This window comes from Chrysochloris asiatica, unplaced genomic scaffold (genome assembly GCF_000296735.1).
Source record: "Chrysochloris asiatica unplaced genomic scaffold, ChrAsi1.0 scaffold00178, whole genome shotgun sequence".
Taxonomy (NCBI): domain Eukaryota; kingdom Metazoa; phylum Chordata; class Mammalia; order Afrosoricida; family Chrysochloridae; genus Chrysochloris; species Chrysochloris asiatica.
In genome coordinates this window covers 1,228,337-1,250,867 of record NW_006408696.1, presented here as the reverse complement: position 1 = coordinate 1,250,867, position 22,531 = coordinate 1,228,337, and the positions used below count along the sequence as shown (strand labels likewise).

General features: G+C 51.2%; 2 protein-coding genes across 2 annotated transcripts; both read right to left on the bottom strand.

The window, feature by feature from the left end:
* Positions 1-168: 168 nt before the first annotated feature.
* Positions 169-6,721, bottom strand: SLC5A2 (solute carrier family 5 (sodium/glucose cotransporter), member 2). Its single transcript, XM_006871938.1, is given in 14 exon segments — positions 169-462; positions 464-604; positions 1,255-1,470; positions 1,536-1,704; positions 1,830-1,980; positions 2,082-2,189; positions 2,326-2,461; positions 2,764-2,993; positions 3,155-3,235; positions 3,913-4,018; positions 4,827-4,991; positions 5,835-5,939; positions 6,017-6,088; positions 6,583-6,721. Coding segments are annotated over 14 exon segments (2,100 nt in total). The 5' UTR covers positions 6,709-6,721.
* A 3,626-nt stretch (positions 6,722-10,347) lies between these two features.
* On the bottom strand, positions 10,348-15,527 carry TGFB1I1 (transforming growth factor beta 1 induced transcript 1). The gene is made up of 11 exons (XM_006871937.1): positions 15,487-15,527; positions 14,136-14,251; positions 13,963-14,015; positions 13,719-13,861; positions 13,462-13,549; positions 13,242-13,347; positions 12,939-13,133; positions 11,626-11,799; positions 11,271-11,352; positions 10,799-10,947; positions 10,348-10,614 (listed from the first exon to the last, which is right to left on the bottom strand). The coding sequence occupies exons 1-11, from the start codon at positions 15,497-15,499 to the stop codon at positions 10,348-10,350; spliced, it is 1,386 nt and encodes a 461-aa protein (XP_006871999.1). The 5' UTR covers positions 15,500-15,527.
* Positions 15,528-22,531: the final 7,004 nt, after the last annotated feature.

Here is a 22,531-nt window from a genome sequence, read left to right as displayed (position 1 = left end):
TGGATCAGGTTGGCCAACGCCCCCTGGGAAAGTGACTGCCAGTCAGGTGGAGACAAGAAAACGGCCTTTCCCCACTCTTGCCCCCCCCTCTTCTCATGGCCCCCCTCCCACTCCTTGTGAAGCTGAGCCCTGACCTGGTTGTGGCTCATAGTGTCCAACATAGTTGCCTCAGGCGTAAAAGCCCCAGAGGAACGTAGCCACAGCCATCATGAGCAGGGCATTGAGGTTGACCACACGGGCCCAGCGTGGATCCTCACTGATGTCCTCCAGTTGCCTGGCTGCTTCAGCTGCCTCCTCCTGGGTAGGGGGTGGGGGGCTACCTGCCCCACTCCTGCTCATGCCGCAGAACCAAAACAGACACTGGCGGAAGAGGCCCGGTGCTGGGGGCTGGGGCTCTGAGAGAAGTTGAGATGGTGCAGTTAGCATGAAGAGTGCATCCTCTCCAGCCCTCCACCCTGGACAGTGCCTCACCTTCCATGTCCACTGCATGCTCTGGACACCCATTCTGTATAGGCGGTAAGCTTGGGCCTTCCAGCTCCTCGGCCACATCAAGGTCCTCCCGCTCCTCCTTGCTGTGCCGGAGACTGAAGACCAGTCGGTGAAGCTGGGGAGGGGTGGCAAAACAGCATCCTCACTGGCCCTCCCTGCCTGCCCTAACCTTCCTCTGTGCGGCTTGCACAGTTCCTGAAGCTTCACTTTCCAGGGCTTCCCTTTGTCCTCAGGCTAACCCCAGGCTCCTCACCACCACCCTATATAAGAATGCTTGCCCTTTTCTCCCCTCTCATCACTACATCCAGAATTGTAGCATTCCAGCCTTGGGGGTGCAGTCTTACTAACAGTGTTCCTTGCTCCCTCCCCCTGTGGAATCCTGTCCATCCCAAGCCCAGCTCTTTGGTCCAGCTCCCCAGTCAGCTCTTCCCTGGGGTACCTGCCCAGTAGCAACATAAGACCAAACCCACTTGTGGGCTTTCAAGATGGCAATTTACCGCTCTCATCCCAACAATCTGATCCTGTGTTTTGAGTCCCAAAGACTATGCCAAGAATTGACTTGAATCCCTAAGGAAGATTGTGACTGCCCCCCAGTCTTCTTCAGCCCACCTCTCCCAAAATCACTCTAAATAAATGGCATTTAAAGTAAACGTTGTACTGGCCCTGAAAATAAAACATCACACGACTACCAGCCAACCTTCATTATGGAAATTCTCCAGGTCTGGAGGGCATGACACTGACCAGGTGCAGAGGCCAGTTGCTTACGTGTTTGCGTGGGATGGGTGCAGTGCACAGAGAGACGACAAGGGTGAGGAGGCCTGAGCAGAAGAAGAGCACCATAGCAAAATAGAGGTAGTGCACACCGCAGATCAGTGCTGGGCACATCGAGGGTCTCACGCAGCTGCCCGAGCCAAAGGAAAACTCAGGAATAAGCCGTGCCAGGCCCATCAGCAGGCCCCCGATCAGTCCCCAGAAGGCGCCCTGAGGGGAGAAAGAGTCAGTCTCTTCAGATGCTCAAGCCCTGCCCTCCAAGTACACACGCTTACCTTTTCATTGACGCGGGGCACAAAGAGCGCCAGTACGAAGACAGCGGATACTGGCGGCGCCAGGTAGCTGGAGACCGCCTGGATGTAATCGAAGAGCTGTCCACCCTGCGCCGCCTGCACCACAGGTAGCCAGGCTACCGAAACGGCCACGATGAACACCACCCAGAGCCTGTGGTGGAGCGGCCGTCAGAACTCAGCCCTGACTCCTACCTTCCCACAACCCTGCAGGTGCTCCCTGGCCCCATCCGATCCTAGGACGATTCCTGGGGCAGGAGAGGGGAACCCAGGCCGCACCGCCCTATTAGCAGCAGCTCGCGGTCGCTGGCGCCAGGCCGCAGGCGCGTGTAGATGTCCATGGTGAAAAGCGTGCTGCTGCTGTTGAAGATGGAGGCCAGCGAGGACATGAGCGCCGCCAGCATGACCGCCAGCATGAGTCCGCGCAGGCCTGCGGGCGGATGGGAATCCTGAGGCCTGGGACACCCTGGTTGTACGGACTCCACGAGGGATCTACGCAACCTACCCAAACTTGTGGGGGCCCTTCCTCACCATTGGGCATGAGCTTCACGACCAGCCGCGGATAGGCGATGTTGGAGCAGCCCACCTCGGTGCCACACACGCGCTTACACACCTCGGGCACCACGCAGGCGACTTCGTCTGCGGGAAAGAGACCACGGTGCAGCTAGAGTGGGACCAGGTCGGTTACTAGGTTCCCTGAGGTGGGGACTGGGAAGCCTATGAGAGGAGAGATGGGACCCTTGGTGGAAGGCGGGGCTAGGCGCCAGGTCATTACCCGGGTAAAGAATGCGACTGATCATGCCTGGCATGACCATGAGGAACATGGGCATCAGCTTCAGGTAGCCGCACAGGATACAACCCGCCTTGATGTGAGTCAGGTTCTTCCCAGCCAGACAGCGCTGCACTATGACCTACGAGGAGGGGCATTCAGCACCTGTGTCCTGTCCCAGAGACGCCCCACCTCAAGCTTGGCCTCAACTCGCCCAACCAATTCCGGCTGCGTCTCTGGCCCAGCTGGGCCCCCAGTTTAGACCCTGACCCTTGGATCCCTGCTTCATCTGGTTTAGCTCCACCTTAAGGTGTTTCCCTGGATCTGGGGCCATCCGGCTCAGACCACCCAATTGAACTAGCCAGACTGGAAAACGCGCAGGCTCCACCCAGCAGTTCCGGCTGTGAGCGTGTGTTGCCAGGGGCCCAAGCTCCGACCCCGCACCTGGTCACTGCACCAGTACCAGCCTGAGACGATGGTGAGCCCCAGGAGCAGCGCAGGCCAAGGCAGGTCTCCCGTCACAGGGTCCCGAAGTAAGTGATAGGAGTCGGGCCGGGGCCGATAGCAGGAGCTGGAGATGTTGCCCAAGGCAGGGTCCTCCGATACTGTCAGCGATGTCACTGCCCCCAAGTATTTGTCGAAGAGCCCCGAGTACCCGCCCACTTCGTGGAAAGCTGTGTGAGCAAGGCCGTCAGGGGACCCAATGCCCACGCCAAGGCCCTCCCTGGGACTCCTGTGCCAGAGACAAGTGACGTTCCAGCTACTGGGTATCTGCAACCCTCAAACTCCATCTCTCCTCTCCCGCCCCCTGCCGCCGAACGGCTGAGTACTATACCGTAGCCCATGAGGATCAAGGCTCCCCCAAGAATGACGAAGGTCTGCACGGTGTCTGTGTACATCAGCGCTGCCAGCCCTCCTGCAACGGGCCTGGGTCAGTGGGGAGAGCCCAGCTCGGAGTTCACAGACTGTCCCTAACACACAAGTGTCTCTGTGCGAATTTGAAAAAGGTGCCCCTTCCTAGAGAACAAATATCTTAACAGTGGTCCATTCTCTGAGCTAATGGGCCCAACAAGAAGTCACCCGTTGAGTTGTGTGTTGAGGTTTAGGTTCCAATGAATGTTCCTTGCTTGGCCAGGCACCTATGTGCAGGAGTCCTCTCTCTGTCCCAGTTTTCTGGTATATGTACTAGGAGGGAATGACGCTCTGAGGTAACCGCTCAAACCCGCCACCTGCACCAGGCCACGCCCACTCCTGTCCAACATCTGGCTGGAGTTCATCTTGGAACCCCTGGGTTTGACAAGAAATTCGCTCTGCATCCAGGTGTTCAAAAGCTGCTAAACCTTTCTTTTTCCTCGGTGCCCACTCCGAGATTCAGCACGAGCTTGTTGCTCTAAACTTCCAATCCGAATCCAAGTAGGGAAAGGAAAGTTTGCCTTCTAGAAGTTTCGGTCCCCCTCCTACCTGGACCACATTAGACTTTAGAACCTCTCCTCCCGGCTTTTCTCTGGTGACTGCCCTAAAACCTGCCCACAGCTCCACAGCCCCTAGCACATCTCCCCTCTCTTTCCCTTCCCTGGGCCCCTCCGCAGACACCTGTCACAGTGTAGATCATGGTAATACCCAAGAGCGCGATGACTGAGGCGTAGATATTCCAGCCCAGAGCTTGTTGGATGAACACTGCTCCCGAGAACATGTCCACCTTGAGGGAAGGAGTCAGCGCACAGGTCAGGCACCCAGAGCCCAGGGCAGGGGCCCAGGTCCACCTACTGTCCAGGCCACCTCACTACTGACCACACTCTGGAGGCTCCCTCATTTCAGGACGTCCTGGTCTTCCTAGGCGCCAACCCATAATCCCAGCCCAGAGATCCTTTCCTTACAGGTCCCACCTTCATCACTGTTATTGTGGGTTTTGCGTTGGGTCGGTAACCGCAAGGTCAGCAGTTGGAATCCACCAGCTGCTCCACGGGAGAAAGAGGCGGCTTTCTGCTCTCCCGTAAAGATTTATAGTCTCAAAAACCCTTCATAAGGCCCCTTTGGGTCATAATCGACTCGATGACAGTGGGTTTTGTTGGGGTTTCCTCCAGGCCTCTCTATTGTGTGCTTTCTGGTAGAAGCGACTCACAGACATTGTAGGACAGAGGAGCACTGCTCTGTAGGGTTTCCGAATCTAAGCTGTTTAACGGAGCAGATCGCCAGCTCATTGCGCCCTCTGAGCGGCTGGTGGGTCCAACCATTAACCATTCGCTAGCAGCCAAGCGCTTAACCATTTCACCACCAGGGCTGTCAGATCTCTCTGGTGGTACTTATGTGCTGTGGAGTCGGTTCCGACTTATAGCGACCCTGTACAGGGTTTCCAAGGCTGTAAATCTTTACGGGAGCAGAAATCCTCATCTTTCTCCCGCGGAACAGCTGGTAGTTTCGAACCGCTGACGCTGAGGTTAGCAGCCCGGTGCTTTTCAGTGACCCCGCCCATCCTCGGCCTCGCCCCGCCAGCCGCGCATGCTCACCGAGATCTTGGTGAATATGTACAGAAAAAGCGAGAGCACAGACAAGTAGAGTCGGATGCGTTGACCGCCGAAGCGCTTGCGCAGGTACTGTGGCATCGTAATGACGCCTGCTGTCAGGTACACGGGCGCGAAGAGCCAGCCCAGCAACAGCACCACGAACAGGGCCTGCGGGCACAGCGCGGCAGCTGAGGATGACATTGTTCCTGAGATCTTGCGATGAGAGTGACACCCCCCCCCACCCCACCCCCGCGAACCCCACCTGAAGGGTCTAAGAGACCTTCACTTCGTGACCCCTGGGGCCCAGAGGGCGCAACTTCTGGCAGTGGTCTAGTGTTCTGGACATTAAGTGGCAGGGTCTTGACCTCTTCCTGGGCCTTTGCCTCCATGACCCCTGATCAGTCCCTCCCAGAGCTGTTCCTACCTCTGCCTCTTCCCTGCAATCTTAAAAGCATGAACTTAAAGAACATGAGCCTGACTCCAGTCTTTTAGGCAGGGTAACCTTCCTACTCTCCAGCTTCCAAGACTTCTGCCCTTTAAGGCTCAGCTCAAAGGTCTCCTCCTCCAGGAAGCCCCAAGCTCAAGTTCTTCCAGGAAGTCCCAAGCCTCCAAGTTTCACCTCAGTCCCAGAGCTCTGTCTCCTCTTCCAAGTAAGGGTTTTAATTTGGCCCAGGCATCGGCACAGGCCACCACTTCAGAGAACATCAGAATTAACAAGCACTGGGTTCTCTTTGAGGCCACTCACCCTGCTTCCGAGAGGAAAAAAATCAGCGTCCAGAACAGGGAGTGACTTGTCCAGGGTCACACAGCTAGTCAGGAGCATGACCTACCCTTGTTCTGAAAGTTGTCATCCCCGTGCAACTCCCACCTCTGAGCTGGACCCCATCACACTTATTCCCAACCTAACCCCAGCACACAAATGGAAAGTCCCAACTCTGAAGTATCCCCAGGTACGGTTCTCCCAGGGATTCCCACTGGAAGCAGGATTATTGGAGAAAATGGGGGTCTCACATTCCACTCAAATCCAGCCACAGCCAAACCACTTGCAGCGCCAGTCCCGGCCAGGCCCACAAAGTGACCGCTTCCAATGTTGCTGGCAAAGAGAGAGGCCCCAACCTGGGTGGCCAGAGGTGCGGTGAGTTAGACTGCCTCCCTAGGCCTTCCCACCCCCTCCACACCCCAACCCTGCTTACCGGCCACCACACCATGCTCCGTCCAGCCAGGAAGTAGCCACCAACGGTGCCTCTATTGGTTTTGCACATAGACTGGGGAAGAGGAGTGAGGAAGACCTGAGCTCAGGGCACAACTTGGGACTATTAGCCTTCTTAATAATTCCTCAGTCTTGTTTCAGGCTGAAGGTTAACCAATGCTTGGATCCCTAATCTCCCTGCATCCCATCTCCTCTCAGGCACCTGAGCTTGACTGGATTTGGCCTGACTTTTCTGGGGACCTTAGCTACAGGCTGCTGCTGGTCAGTCATAAATGTGGACAGGGGAACAGAGGCCTCATCTTCAATGCTGACCCTAATGAAAATCCAACAATCTCCTCAAGTAGTTCGATCCAAAGCGGGGGTGGGTGGGACAAGGAATGAATGTTGACTGGGCATCCCTGAGGTTCAAAAGACCTGCTTGCCTCCCAACTGGGGATCTCCTCCTCCTCAAAAATCCAGGCAGCCTGCCCCCACCCTTACCATGGGGTTTACCTGAAACTTCCCCCCAGGCCTCAGAGACCTGGTCTCCAGCAGCACCCTATGACTCACCCACAAGCCGACACCAATGACCAGCAGGAAATATGCGGCAATGACCAAGATGTCAGCAGGGTTGTCGATTAGGGCCCTCTGGTTCCCCAAACCTGGGGCTGAGCCTGCCTCTGTGAGTGCTTCCATTCTTCCAAGGTTCTGCCCCTCAAGGGACCAGCTTCTGGACTCCCCCAGGGGAGGGATTAATGGTTACCTCAAGGGCAGTGAGCCGGCAAGTTCCCCGCTCCCCAGCTTTGTTCAGCTGAATCAGGTCTTATCAAGGCCAAAGTTAGCCCTGAGGACCCTTTTAAGTTCTGGAGCAGTCTTTCCTAGCCCCACCCACGCCAATACCCAGGCTCAAAATCCCCCATTTCATCCACCCTAGTCCCAACCTGGTGTGGTACTGTAGGATAAGCACAAAAGATTTGTTTGATTCGAAAGGTCAGCAGTTCAAACCCACCAACTGCACCTCGGAAACCCTGTACAGGGTTACTATGAGTCGGAACTGACTCGACAACTCTTAACAATAGCAAAGTCTCAACCTAAGGAGCCCAACTGAGCCAGCTCCCTGGTTCTACACATTCAAAGGAATCATTTTCTAACTCAACTCTTAACAGTGTCACTCCCCTACTCAAAACCCCTCCATAGCTCCCTACCACTCTCAGGAGGAAGTTCAAGCTCGCCGTCTGATAGTCAAGGTCTACCATATCTTTTCATGCTTCTCTTTGCTCCTCCATAACAATCTGACAGTGAACCGATTCCTTTCCGAGGTCCCTGCCCCGTTCACATTTTCATACCTCCACACCTGTGTCTTCTGCTTAGCGTGCCCTCTTCCACATACTAACGCCTACTCAACCATCAGTACCAAGTCATGTTGTCTCTTTAGGGATTCCTCTGAATTTTCTGACTCACAGTTCACCGTGCGATCCTTGTATGGGTCTAGGTCTGTCTACCCAATAGACTGTTTGAATGCCCCAAGAGCAGGAACCTAATTCACAAAGCCAGGTATAGAAAGGGAGGAGGTGGGTGAATAACTGTACCCCTACCTTTCTTATTGATTATCTCTGAATCTGGGAGAACTGTAGAGGAGGACTCCTGTTTGTTTACAGCAGCTAGGGTCATCCCTGAGATGCAGAACACAGAAAAATATTTTAGGGGACTATGAGTTCTGTTTAAGGGGTGTTTTAGTTTGGCTTCCTTCAGAAGAGATCTTGAGGCAAGAATTTGGGTGCAAGGGCTTTATTTGGTGAATAATCCCAGGGAGAACTGGGAAGGAGTGAGGAACTGAGACAAAGAAAGCAGAGAAGCCAATAGCGTGTGGTTTGATCACTGAGGGCAATTTGGACTCCAGCCCAATAGAAGCCCTCCAGGAGACTGAAGAACACAGCTCAGAACTGCCCCTCACGGGGCCAGGAAGCTGGGTTATTTATTCACCAATTTCTATCTCACTGGCTGAAGATCGCAGAGAATTCCCATGCACACTTCAGGCTTGCCCAATACATGAAGTGTGCTCCCTACCCTAGAAAATGTCCTCAGGGAGCAGTTGGGAAATGTGGGCACTATCTGCATATGGCTTCCTAGGTGAGTCAGATGACTGGACAAGGCACCCACAGTGTCTGCTTCAGTGGGTGATGAGTTTCCAGTTTCTAAGAGAAGGCCAGGGGCAAATGCCAGAAGACACATTTGGCTCATAGGCACTTAAAATAAAACCCGTGTGGTTGAATGGGCTTTTTGTGGTGTGACCTGTTTCCCCTTTAACATTATCTTCTAGACTGGACTTCTTTCTTTTCTTACAATATGCCAAGCATTTTCCTACCTCTTAGCTTTTGCACTCTGGTAGCATAGTGGTTATGAATTGGGCTGCGAACTGCAAGATCAGCAGTTCGAAACTACCAGCTGCTCCGTGGGAGAAAGATGAGGCTTTTTCTGCTCCTGTAAAGATTTACAGCCTCGAAACCTGATTCAGGGTTGCTATGGGTCGGAACTGACTTGAACGCACATAGCAACAAGCTTTTGCACTTGCGGTTTCCTTTGCCTTGAATGCTCTCCCCCAGCTCTTTGGCCAACTCCTTCAACTTTCAGCTTAAACATCACATTTCCAGAGAGGATTTTCCTGACTACCAGGTTAAACTGAGCCCTTCCCAGTCTTCTCTATCTTAGTCTTCCTTCATCCCTCTTTTTCTTTCATGTAGCAAACATTTAATGGGCACTTTCCACACCATTCCTGATAATTGGAAAGACACGAGTCAGCAAACCAGATATGTCCTCTGCTCTCAGGGAGCTTGCCTTCCAGTGTTGGAAACAGACACAAATACCCAATAAACGAACTAACTCTGATTTCAGTAGGATAATGCACTGGACCTCAAGGTCGATTTGAACCGCAAGGTGGCAATTCAAACACACCAGCTGCTCCTCAGGAACCCTTTACAGGGTTGCTATCAGAACCAACTCAATGGCACTTAACATTTATAAAAGTGACAAGTGTTATGAAGAGACTAGAAAGATACTGTAGGGTAGAAATAAGGGGAAAGAGCTATTTTTGGGGAAAACCCCATTCCTTCATCATACTGTGTATTTGTCATCTGTTCCCCTTACTCGATTGTCAGCTTCTCTGCTGGGACTTGGCTCAGGAATCACCTTTCCGGGGGAGCTTTCCTTGATCCCTAGTCTGGGTTAGGAGCTCCAGGTGTCATCCTCAATTTAGGTGTCCCCCTAGGCAGGACTGTTCAGACCCAACACCTCAGAGCACAGAACCAAGCCAGGGGAGGCCTTGAGGAGTAACTGATAAACCAAGAGGGAAAGTAAGCAATTGCTTTGGACATGCCAATTTTGCTGCCTTCTTCTGGGTAATTCCTACACATTTGACAGATTCATCACAATCTGGAGGGTGTCTGATGTGGGTGTTGAAGGGTGAGGATAAGTTGGAGTCATGTGGACATGAAACCTACAGGCTATTGCAGATGGTGTGGGTCAGTATTACTGTCTTAGTGCCCAGATGCAAAGAGTGGGTAAGCGGGCACTCCTGGATGGAGCCCTATCTCCAAGGGTCTTTTAAGGAAAAAATAATTTTGGGAACCAAACAAAGGGTGAGAAGAAGAAGAAGAAGAAAAATCAAAACCCACACTAACTGCTTATTTTAAGGATCTGGAAGGTGGCAATAATGATTTAGCATGAGCTGGCCTGGGTCGCCACTAACTGTACTATCCCTTCCGGGTCGCCGCCCTCTCCAACCTCAGGCTCATCTTATACTTGAGTACCAGGAGTGGCTTCTTGTTGGGAGAGAGTCTGTTCTGCCGGCTCTGCTCCTGCCACACCGATAGTGGTCTAGAAGCAGGGACAGACGAAGGGGCGGGGCGTCCAGAGGAAGGGCTCTGCACCCCGCAATCGGAGAGACACAGCACCAGCGAAGCGTGGAAGGTGTTTATGCAGGTAGAAAAAGGTGCACAGAACGGTGAGGGCGCAGGGACGGCCTGCCCTGACTTCTAATTCGATTCGTCAGGATTGCCAGCTCCCCCACCCGCCGTTGGGGGGCTCTCTCGAGAGTGGGGATAGAGTGAGGGGTTCACGTGGAATCTACCTTCAGTGTACGACCCATCAGTGGGGTGTATGGCTTTAGAACTGGCGAAGCCATTTCTGAACTTGACCCAGAACGCAGAGTACCTTAGGGGCTGGGTCTCTCGGGACGGGGAGGTGGGCTGACAGAACGGGGTCTAGGGGGAGCCTCCAGCTCAAAGAGCCGGGCCTTGGGGTCAGGAGGACGTGGGTCCCCGACAGCCCGGTGCGCGGTCAGCCGAAGAGCTTGAGGAAGCAGGGCTGGCAGTAGGGTTTGCCGGCGCGTTCCTGGAAGGAGCCCTTGGTGAGCGGGCGCAGGCAGAAGGTGCAGGTGAAGTGGTCTGGGTGGTAGCGGCGGCCCAGGGCCGACACGCAGCGACCGGTGACTGGGAGGCCACACGTGGCGCACAGCGAACCCCGCCGCGCGTGGAAATGGTTCTCACACAGCGGGCGACCCTCGTGCTCGAAAAAGCTGCCTCCTGAGAAGGGCGCGAAGCATTCCTGGAGAAGGGCGGTGGCGAAAGGGAAAGTCAGTGGCCAAACTTCAGTGCTGAGAAGGAGCCCTGAATACCCGCCGTGTGACTCCGCTGCCCCTCCGCAAACAGGAAGCCAGGGCCCCGCCCCCGGCCCATATCCCACCTCTCGATGACCCTGCCCGCCAGAGCCCCACCCTACAGCAGCGCACCCTGCAGACGAAGCAGTCTGGGTGCCAGAGCGCGCTGAGCGCCGAGATGTAGTTGTCTAGAATAGGACCCTGGCAGCCGTGGCAGCGCGGGGCGAACAGCTGCAAAAAGTCCCGGCGACAGTAGGGGCGGCCCTCCCGCTCGTGGAAACCTGGGGGCAGGAACAGATTGGACTGATAGCAGAGGGCGCCGTGTCTGACTGGGGACCTCCAGGTCCGAGACTCCGCGGCCCAATAGATCCCGCACCGAGCAGTAGGCTGGAGCAGGGTCGCGGAGCCGGCACTGCGGGAGAGGAGGGGTGGGCGGGGTCTGGGACCCACGGAGAGGAGAGGGAGGGATCAGAAGCGACTTGGAGAAAATTCCGCGGTAGGACTCGGGAGGTCCGAGCTCGAGGAACCAGAGGGACCCAGGGTCGGGCTGAGTAGAGGGGCGGTGCGGGACATCCAGCTTTTAAGATGGGTGTCAAACTCTTACCTTCATCCCCAAACGGCTCCCTGCAACTGACGCAGCAGAAATGCTCCGGATGCCAATGGGTGCCCAAGGCGGTAACCATTTTCTGCAGAAAAAGAAAGAAAACACGCAGTATAGAGCTCTTCTTTTCTCCCTCTTCAACTAGGACCTAGTAGGTGGGCTGAGGTAGATGCTAAGGCACTGGAGAACTAAGGGATCTTGGGAGACAAGGGCAGATGGTGAAGTCCAAAGGGCAAGGGGGAAAGTTGCAAGGTGGACTGTGCGTGGCGGAGGTCTCCGAAGCTAAGGCCTGATGAGAGGGCGGGCCCAGACGCTGAGGTTCACCCCACAGGTGGCTGTGAGGCCTGGTGGGACTCACGTGTTGGATGGGTTGATTGCAGAGGCCACATCTTGGTGAAAAGCGCTCAAAGTAGCACTCGGGGCAAAAGGGTGCTCCATCCTTCTCAAAGAAATTGCTGCCTGCTAGGGCCATGGAACAGCCACCGCAAACAAAGTGGTCCGGGTGCCAGGCATGGCCCAGGGCAGTCACCACCTGCCGGTTGGAATGAAGCAGGGACCAGAGTGGATTCAGTTGCATATAGCGCCTTCCCAGTCTTACTGCTGAGAGGTCAGAATGGAAACTACTGCCTGCAGTGGGGAAAGAATCTTCAAGGTCATGCAGAGTGTGAGTGAGAGAGATTCAACCCAGGTCTTTGAGTTTTGCTACAAAGGCACAGCAGGCAGGGTTTGGGCACAAAATATTAGTAGGGGCCTATGAACATGCTTGAATTTCTTTTAATATCAGAAGACAAAATAAACCAGAAGAAAATGTTTTAATATACAACAATATATTCAGCTTGATATTCATGCAGTAATAAAATCTGGGTGGTGGTGGTGTGCCGTGGAATTGGTTCTGACTCATAGCGACCCTGCATAGGGTTTCTGAGGCTGTCCATCTTTATGGGAGCAGAAAGCCTCATCTTTCTCCAGCGGAACAGCTGGTAGTTTCGAACTTCTCACCTCGAGGTTAGCAGCTCGATTCATAACCACTATGATACCAGAGCTCCTTAAATACTGGGTAGTAAAATATATTTATGGAGAAAGGAACCCATGCAGGCACAAATGCCTCACAAACGTCATAATGTTGCTCTGTTTTGCTAGCGTTGGCACTTAGCTAGCAGGAGGATGTTGGTCAACTATTGGACACAGTTGTTGTCAATCACATCTGCTCAGTCAAGCCATTCTGGGATGGGCACTTAGCTAGCAGGAGGATGTTGGTCAACTATTGGACACAGTTGTTGTCAATCACATCTGCTCAGTCAAGCCAAGAACCAGTGCTCCCAGACCAGACTCTGGTGGTGAAGGAAGAGTCTTGGTAGATGGCTGAGGAGTAGTGAGTGGAGCCAGCAAAGCTTTTGTGAAGATTACATTTGATGGGTTTTATTTTTTTAAAAGGGGCTCCACAGTGCCTGGCAGAGAGTAGGACCACAATACATGATAATTGAGTTGAAATTCTGATACTGTCACCTACTTGCTATGTGACTCAAAGTTTCAGTGTCCTGGTCCATTTGATATGAGTAACCATAGTAGCCACTTCACAGAGTTACTCATGTAAAGGAAACAGCACCAAGTCTAGCTCTCAGTAAAGAATGGTCTGTGGATACCTGCCCCCTTTCGTGGGGCTCCACTTACCTGCCCAGCAATGGGTTTATTACAGGAGCCACAAAGACCCTTGGCCTGGGTGGGAACACCACGGCGGCTGAGGTCCGACTGTAGCAGCCCCAGCATGGTGTCTAGGCTGCCCTTACTGGTTGGTCCTGGTGGGGATGGGGAGCCCTCATTCACTGAGCTTGGCACGGGAGGCTGTGTTGGCCCAGAGGCTGGAAGCTGATGAGGAAGGACATGAGAGTTGAATCAGCAAGGGGACAGATGTGGAAGGAGCTAGAGTGTTGGAGAATCTCAACTGACACCAACTCACCCCCCTGCCTGACTCACATGGTTCTGGACTCGGAAGTCAGAGAGTGAGGCCATCAGCCTATCCAGCTCCAGGGTGGCCGAGGTGGCTGAAGGCTTTGTGAGGCCAGAGGATGGGCTGGGAGAGCTGTGAAGACAGTGTATCTTCAACCTCAGTGTCTTCCAGATGCTCCCTCCAGTAACCGGGGCATCCAGGGCCCCTGTCACCTCTCTCTCAGCCCTGACAATATGCCACACTCACATGCTGGGCCTTTTCTTATCCTCAGATTGGTCCTCCTTCTGCTCCCCTGCAGTTGCCTTGCTAGATGGGAACTGAGACATTATTTCATCTGGAGAGAGGAGAGAAGGGCGCCTGGACATGGGTTGTGTTCAGAGACCCCTGCCCCTCCCAATGTATGCTTTAGCAGTTGCTCTGGAATGTCTCTGATCCTTAGTCTCTGTCCTTCCCTGCCCACCCCACATCCCATCAAAGCCTGTCTCAATAACCCTATTTATTACCTGTGATGTTGAATTGGGTGGCATTAAGTTCCTGGAGCAATCGGTCTAGCTCACAGAGCCCAGTGCCCAAGACACCACTGGAAGAGGAGAATGGAGGGACGGCAGAGGCCGCAGGCTTCGGGGATCGAGGCTTGCATACCGTACTGGGGAATAGGGTGCAGCCTGAGCTCAGGAGTGGAGCACCCAAGCCCCTTCACTGAGCCTCAAGTGGATTCCCTATCCCCCAGATTGCCAGGCACCTCACCTGTACAGATGGTCCTTGTCCCCAGATGCTCCTGAAGATTCCCCAGGCCCTGTCTACAAAAAGAAGAGATGTGTGTGTGTGTGTGTTGGGGGGTGGAATGTCAGGTTTGTAATATGCCTCACTGAAGCCCAGACTTCCCTAGCTTTGGCCCAGCCCCCAGCATTTGACCTCACCTGAGTCTGGTGGTCATAGGGAAGGGGAGGCGTGAGTGGCTCTGGGGGCCGCTCTTTTGGAACCCCTGACCTTGGCATGTGTGAGGTAGTGGTCTCCAGGTCAGAAAGCAGAGCATCTGCAGGGAAAGAAAAAGTCAGGGGTTGAAGGGTCAAGATTAGGTCATCTGGAGTTAGAGACTACGTTTCAAATCACCAGGAATTAGAGAGCTGAGACAGGGTCTTCAAAGACTAGAGGATAAGGGTTCCTAATGGGCAGGTTTTGAAAAAGACGTAAGTCAATATTGACAGCAGAGGTCACGAATCCGAAGGAAACCCAGGGCCAGACCAAGGCAGAGAGGTGAAAGGGCAACATGAAATACTAATGACCAGAACACCCTGTCCCCTCATCTTGGGAGTCAAGCACGAACCCAGCCACTTAATTCTTTTTATTCTCTCCATCTTTCCAAATGTAGTCAAAATTGGCTTTCTCAAGTCAAGTTTGACTCCACCCCAAATTGCTCAGTTGGCTGTATGCCTGGCATCCAGATTTCTGATTGGATGCTCCCTCTGCCACATGCGCTAATTTCTCCCTCTACCTAATCAGGCCCCTCCCGATTTTGGACCACCTCCCGGTTGGTTCCACTGGGTCCCACTCTGCTCCTCATTGGCGAGTCGGCCTGGACCTGACTTCTGATTGGCTTTTTCTTCACACTGCCATTGCCCATTACCCTTACTGAGGCGCACCCTCTACTGGAGAGTGTTGGAACCCCTTTTCTCCCTTGGAGGACACTGCTTTCCAGCCCCAGCTGCTCGTCAGCCCCAAAACCTCCTCCTCCTTCCTCCAGAATTGGGTTCTTTTAACCATTTCCCTTCCAGAACCTAAAAGTCCATGCCCCTTTACTCATCTCTCATCCCCATGGTGAAACCCTTAACCTCGCTCTCTGGCATCTTTACACTCCTTTATTGTGCTCTTTCTTGCCCCAAGGATTTGACCCGTACTCCTACTTGGGAGCCCTTAACTCTTCCTTCCCTTCCCCAAACCTTGTAGAATTCCCAGTCAAGCTCTGCCTCTCCTCCCTCTTCCACTCTTTCAGTTCCCAGACCCGGACCTCCCTTCCCAGAGAGCTGGAGCAGAGACGCCCTCCGGGGCGCTGCACCTCCTAGTCCATCCGCCTGCAGCCAAGGATGGAGGAATAGAGGGAGGGAAGAAGGGAGAGAGCGGCTGGCAGGAAAGGAGAGGCAGGAAAGGAGACGTGGAGTGGGAAAGGAGACGCAGGGCAGAGGCCAGAAGCAGGAGAGAGAAGACGCGAGGCAGGGATGGGGAGCACTAGAGGGCTCCTGGGTGGAACGCAGGGACCCGGGCTCCACTCACCCAGGTCCTCCATGGCGGGGCGTGGGCCGGCTGCGCGGGGCGAGCAGGGCGGGGGCCGTGTCCGGTGGGGGCGGGGGCAGGGGGACGTCCGGGAGCTGGAGGCCCGGCTGTGACCATGTAAGGAAGCTGGGACCCGCTGGGATGGGGATGGGGGGGGCATGAACGAGGGAACCCAGGGTGGGGGCGTGGAAGGGAGAGAAGGCAGCGGCCCACCCAGGCCCCGCCGCCGGTCTGCCACAGAGGCGGCCACACCCCAGCCTTGGCCTCAGCTGCCGGATTCCCAGGCGACTGAGACTGACCGTTGTCCAAGAAGTCAGAGAGCGCTCTTCCAGACCAAGCCCCGGAACCCCGGTGTCCAATGAGGCTCAGCACCTGAGTCCTAGAAAGAGCCTCCGGCCACCCAGATCATTCCTGGGAAGTAGATCTCAAAGAACTTTTAGATTGGGAACAAGAGTGAGCCCAGGTCCAGAGACCCTGACAGGCAAGCACTTAAACAAAGATCCGGAAAGACACACATACTAGACAAAGAAATCTGAGACCTAGTCAGGCAGTAAACCCACCCAGACTACCTTGGGACCTTCCCTGCAAGACTTGGAAATAGGCATACAGATATAAGTCAGATCCAGGTCCTAGGGAATCTTCAAGGCAAAACCCATCCCCAACACTGAGGTGACCCAAGATACTGAACACAGACAAGAAAGCAAGGCAGTCACCAGCCATAGGAAAGCCTCCCTGGACTAACACCCTGGGAAATCAACGTGGAAATGAGACATTTTATATACACACAATTGTGCTGTAGTCAATTTACTAAGGTAGTCCTGAGCACTGGAAAGTGAGCATCAACCGAGGTAGATCGGAACAAGCTGGATGTCAACCCAAGAGTAGTTCAGAACAACCTGAGAAACATAAAAAAAATGTTTTATAACAAAAAGGGTGGAGTAGTTAATCTGACATTCCAGGAACAGAGGACTCCAGGACCATCAAGGGAGAAGAGTATGAGCAGAATGTGGGATCCTATCCAGAGAAGCAGTGACACCAGAGATGGAGGCAGAGAGGATGACATGGAGAGAGGGAGCAGCTGAGGACTCCAGGACTCAATTCATGGAAGGAGAAAGACTGAATGTTGGCAGCCAGGAGGCAGGCTTGCAGAGTGTGCCCTTTGGTTGTTTAAATGTTTATACATTCCTGAGTGTTTTTGTATACATAAACAAAACAAAAACAACACAGAGGGACTAGAAGCAAATACTGTTGAATGATGATGCACAGAGGAGATTGTAATCATTGTAATAAAATAAGATAGGATGAGTGTAAAACTGATGTTCTCCCATGTAAACTATCACACAATTCATTATAAAAATTCAAAAATACTGATGCCCTAGGCATCCCCCAGTCTAATTTGATCAAACTGAGCCTAGGCACTTGTAGATACATTATGTAATTTATTTTTATTATCATTGAGACTGTACACAGCAGAACATAGACCAATTCAAGTTTCTACATGTATAATTCAGTGACATTGATTACATTCTTCACAATTATTTTCACCTTCCTTGAGTTGTTTCTCCCTCAATAATATAAACTTACTGTCGCATAAGGCCTCTTATCTAATCTCTTGAGTTGTTGTTGTTACTTTGATCTCACATATAGATCTTAAAAGAAGACAATGCTCAAGGTAGACATCCTTCACCAGTTGAGCTAAACTATTGTTTGGTTTTAAGAAGACTTCAGAGGATATTTTTAAGGTGAGGATTTTTCTTTTCTTTACATTGAGGTGCAACCCATTGAAGTCTGTGGTCTTTGATCTTCATCAGTAAATATTATAAGTCCTCTTCACTTTCAGCAAGCAAGGTTGTATCACCTGCATATCGCAGGCTGTTAATGAGTCTACCTCCAATCCCGATGCCACCTTCTTCTTCATATAATCCAGCTTCTCAGAATATTTGCTCAGCATACAGATAAGAGTAAATATGGTGAAAGAATACATCCCTAGTGCACACCTTTCTTGATTCTAAACCATTCAGTGTCCTCTTGTTCTGTTTGAATGCTGCCTCTTGGTCTATGAACACAACATGTTCCTCATCACAATTAAGTGTTCTGGAATACCCATACTATGCAATGTGGTCTACAGCTTGCCATTATCCACACAGCCGAAAGCCTTTGCATACTTAATTAAGCACAAGTAAACATCTTTCCGGTATTCTCTGCTTTCAGCCAAGATCCTTCTGACGTCAGCAATGATATCCCTCATTTCATGTCCTAATCTGAATCTGGCTGAATCTCTGGCAGTTCTCTTTCAATGTAATGTTGCAACCATTTTTTTTATTATCTTGAATAAAATGTGACTTGTATGCGATTATTGACATTTTCCGATGGGTTCTGCATTCTGTTGGGTAACCTCTCTTTGGAATGGGCACAAATATGGATTTCTTCCAATCAGTTGGCCAGGTAGTTGTCTTCCAAATTTCTTGGCATAGTTGCGTGCCTCCAGTGCTGCATCAGTTTGTTGAAAGACTTTAATTTGTATTCCATCAATTCCCAGAGTCTTTGCCAATGCCTTCAGTACAGCTTAGACTTCTTCCTTCAGTACCATTGGCTTTTGATCATATGCTACCTCTTCAACTAGCTGAATACTGTTGTTGGTTTTTTTTAATGTTTTATTGTGAATTATGTGATAGTTTACATGGGAGAACATTAAGTTCCTATCATATATCATTTCATTGCCATGGTTACAATCCCCTCCATGCATCATGAACCAACCAAAGGGTATACACTACAAGCCTGCCCCCAGGTCGTCAGCACACAGTCCCTCTCCCTCTCTGTCGAAGTCCTCAACTGCTCCATCTCTCCACCTGACTTCTTTTTGGTACAGTGACTCTGTGTATTCCTTCCATCTTCTTTGGATGCTGACTCATTCAATATTTTGCTCAAAGAATCCTTCATTATTTCAAGTCGAGGCCTGATTTTTTTCCTCAGTTCTTTCAGCTTAAAAAATACTGAGCATGTTCTTCCCTTTTAGTTTTCTAACTCCAGATATTTACACATTTCATTGTAGTATTTTACTTTGTCTTCTCAAGCTGCCCTTTGAACTTTTTCTGTTCAGCCTTGACCTCATTTCTTCCATTTGCTTTAGCAGGTCTGTGCTGGAAAGCAAGGTTCAGACTCTTCTGACATTACTTTGGTCATGTCTTTCTTGCTTGCCTTCTTAATGACCTTTTGTTTTCTTCCTGTGTGATGTGCTTGATGTCATCCCACAACTCTTCTGGTGTTTGGTCATTAGTGTCTAAAACATCAAATCTGTTCTAAAGATGATCTCTAAATTTGGATGGGATATGTTCAAGGTCCTATTTTGGCTCTGTGGACTTGTTTTTTCTTCAGCTTCAGCATGAATTTGCACATGAGCAATTGATGGGGCCGCTTCACAGTCTGCCTCTGGCCTTGTTTTAGCTTATGACATGGAGCTTTTCCAGCGTCTCTTTCCACAGATGTGGTGGTGGTGTTATGTTGCGGAGTCAGTTCTGACTCCAGCTACCCTGTATAGGGTTTCTGAGACTGTAACTCTTTATGGCAGCAGAAAGCCTCATCTTGGGCCTGCAGAATAGCTGGGAGTTTTAAACTGCTGGCCTTTAGGTTAGCAGCCCCACTCATAACCACTATGGTGCAAGAGCTCCTGTCCACATATGTAGTCAATTTGATTTCTGTGTATGTCATCTGGTGAAGTTCATGTGTGTAATTGTCTTCTATGTTGCTTAAAAAAGTTATCTGCAATAAAGTCATTGGTCTTGGAAAATTCTGACATGGTCTCTAGCATAATTTCTATCATCAAAGTCGTATTTCCAACTACTGATGCTTCCTCTTTGTCTCCAACTTTTGCATTCTAATTATCAATATACCTTGACTACATGTTTGATCAATTTCAGACTGAAGAAGTTGGTAGAATTCTTCAATTTCATCATCACTGGCTTTAGTGGTTGGTGTACAAATTTGAATAATAGTGGTATTAACTGGTCTTCCTTGTAGGTGTATGGATATTATCCTATCACAGACAGCATTCTACTTCAAGATATTGAAATATTCTTTTTGATGTTGAATGTGGTGCCATTCCTCTTCAATGTGTCATTTCTAGCATAGTAAACTATGTGATTGTCAGATTCAGTATGACCAATATCAACCCATTTAAGTTCACTAATGCCTAGGATATTGATGTTTACGCTCCATTTAATTATTGACAACTTAAAAATTTCCTAGATTCATACTTTGTACATTCCATGTTCCAATTATTAATGGATGTTTGCAGCTGTTTCTCATTTTGAGTTGTGCCCCATCAGCAAATGAAGGTCCCAAAGAGCTCTATTCCATTCATGTCATCACAGTCAGCTCTACTTTGAGGAGGCAGCTCTTCCCCAGCCGCATTTTGAGTGACTTCCAACCTGTCGGGCTCTTCTTCCAGCACTATATCTAACAATATTTTGGTGCTATTTGTTATGTTTCAATATTCAGTAGTCTTTTGCTGACAATGTTCCACTGCTATTCTTAAGGCTTCCAGTGGCTAAACATTCAGCAGTAGTCCACCTCTCCTTCCGAGTCTTAAGTCTAAAAGCTTAGCTGAAATTGTCAACCATGGGTGAGCCTGTTGGCATTCCAAATACTACTGGCATAGCTTCCAGCATCACAATATGCAAGTCACCACAGTGTGACAAACTGACAGATAAGTTTTTGTGAGATCATACAAACAATATTTGTCCCATTGACACTGCCTTATGTTATTCGCATGTTTTCAAATTCCATCCATATTGTAGCATGGAGCAATAAGTCATTTCTTACTACGTAGTATGCAACTATAAAGATGTGCCACATTTTGTTCCCTTAAAGACTCCTGATGTGGCACTGTAGGATCAGCATTGGACTACAAACTACAAGGTGAGCAGTTGAAACCCACCAGCTGCTCCTTGGAAACCATACAGGGTCACTGAGTCGGAACCAGCTTGATGGCACTTAACACCACCACCACATTTTGGTTATCCATTCATCCACTGATGGGCATTTCAGTTGTCTCCACCGTTATCTTTAGTCAATAGTGCTGCAATGAACATTGATGTACAAGTCTTTGCTTTTCAGTCTTTGGGTCATATACCTAGGAGTGGAATTACTGGGTCATCAGGAGGGACCACTCTCTGGAAGGCTTCGTACTTGGCAGGGCAGTAAATGGGGCTGACTGGCACAGTGTCTGCAGCAATGGGCTCAAACACAGGAAGGACTATGAGGATGGTACAGCACCTGGAAATTTTGTTCCACTGTACACAGAACATTTGCTAGGAGTTGGAACTGACTCAACAGACCTACGACGTGGTTATTTTCAGTTTTTTTTTTTTTCAGAACTGCCACACTACTTTCCACAACGGCTGTATCGTTTTGTATTCTCATCAGCAATTCTCCACAGCCTGGACAATAATTATTTTCTGGATTTCTTTTTTTTTTTTTTAATTTTAGTCATCCTATTTGGATTGAAATGGTGGTTTTGATTTGCATCTCTGATGGTTAATGATGTTGAACATCTTTTCATGTGTTTGGTGGCCATTTGAATATCCTCTTTGGTGAATTATCTATTCAAGTCCTTTGCCCATTTTATGATTGAGCTGTCTTTTTGTTCAGTGCATTTGTAGCTTTTGAAAGCTCTCTGGGTGGTTCTAATGTACTGCCTGAAAACCAGACACCTTGGCAAATATCCACAGAAGCACAGAGACAACAAGGGCCAACCTTAACTCCTCAGGGGCAAAGCACCACAGGTATAGTCCAGGCTCCTGAAAGTCACACTGCCACGCCAGTGGCTGGGGGATCTAGGAACCAGGTGATGGGAGTCCCTACCTCGGAGATCAAAGCAATGTGAGCCCTCCCTCATCTGAACACCAGCCCAGAGTTTCAGTTCTCTCTCTGGGTATGACCAAGACAGGGCCTCAGAGATACCAGGAGCACACCAGGTCTCCCCTCAGGCAGATGCCAGAAAACGTGGCCCAAGAGATGATCACAGATCTACAGACTGAGACCCAAGACAAAAAACAGTTAGGACACAGTAATGCCAAGGCCTCAGACACACATCCCCACACTCGCAGGATCTCCTCAGCCCTAAGGGTTATGCATCATCTAGCAGTAAGGCTCCAGAAGCAGGAAGCAAACTTCGCCCGGGCCCTCAAACCTTCTCCCAAGGAGAAGCCTGGCAACTCTGTTGTATCCCAGGGCTCCAGGAACCAATGTGCAGGTATTTATTAAACCCCATGCCAAGAGTAGCCTATATCTAGCCATAAAGACCAGGACACAGCCCTGCTTGATGGTGAAGGGGTGGAAGGACTTCCATAGGAAAGCAAGCAGAGACACCACATAATCGGGGTATCCAACTCTAGAGTCTTTTAATCTCAACTCTATAGTGCTTGGTCGGGTCAGAGGCCCGGGACCCTGGGCCACTCTCCTTCTCTTGGACCCAGGCCCAGACCCTGGTCTTCTCCTTCTTGGGTCTTCACATCCTGGTGTCTGGTTCCATCTTCTCCTCAGTCTGTGTTGTAACTCCTCCTGCCCAGCTTCTCCCCATGCTGTGACCCCTTCACCATCACCACTCGGAGGGAGTACCTCCCTCACAGCTGATTCATCTGTAGGTCCTCCCTCAGAGGACACCAACAGTCAGTCTAGACGGGGACCCTTGCCCCCTGACTCAAGCCCCATCACCACAGCCAGCAAAGCCTCAGTCAGTGGTTCTGCCTCCTCCCCCGCTGCCTCCACAAGCTCCGTCAGGGCCAGGGCTCGTTTCCGTGGGCACTGTCCCTGCTCCAGTGTCCAGCGGGCACAATGGGCAGCCAGCCGGGGCCGGCCCAGGCGAAACACCTCACCCACTGACTCTGGACCACCCTGGGGCCCCAGGTGAATATGGCCCACAGCCTCTTCCAGCTCCTCTTCTAACCTGGGCAGCAGGAAACGGGCAGCAGCCTCCAGGGCCTCCTCAGCCTCTGAGCCAAGCAAGGGCTGGCCTGGTGGGGGCACGGGCCCCAGAGCAGCCCCA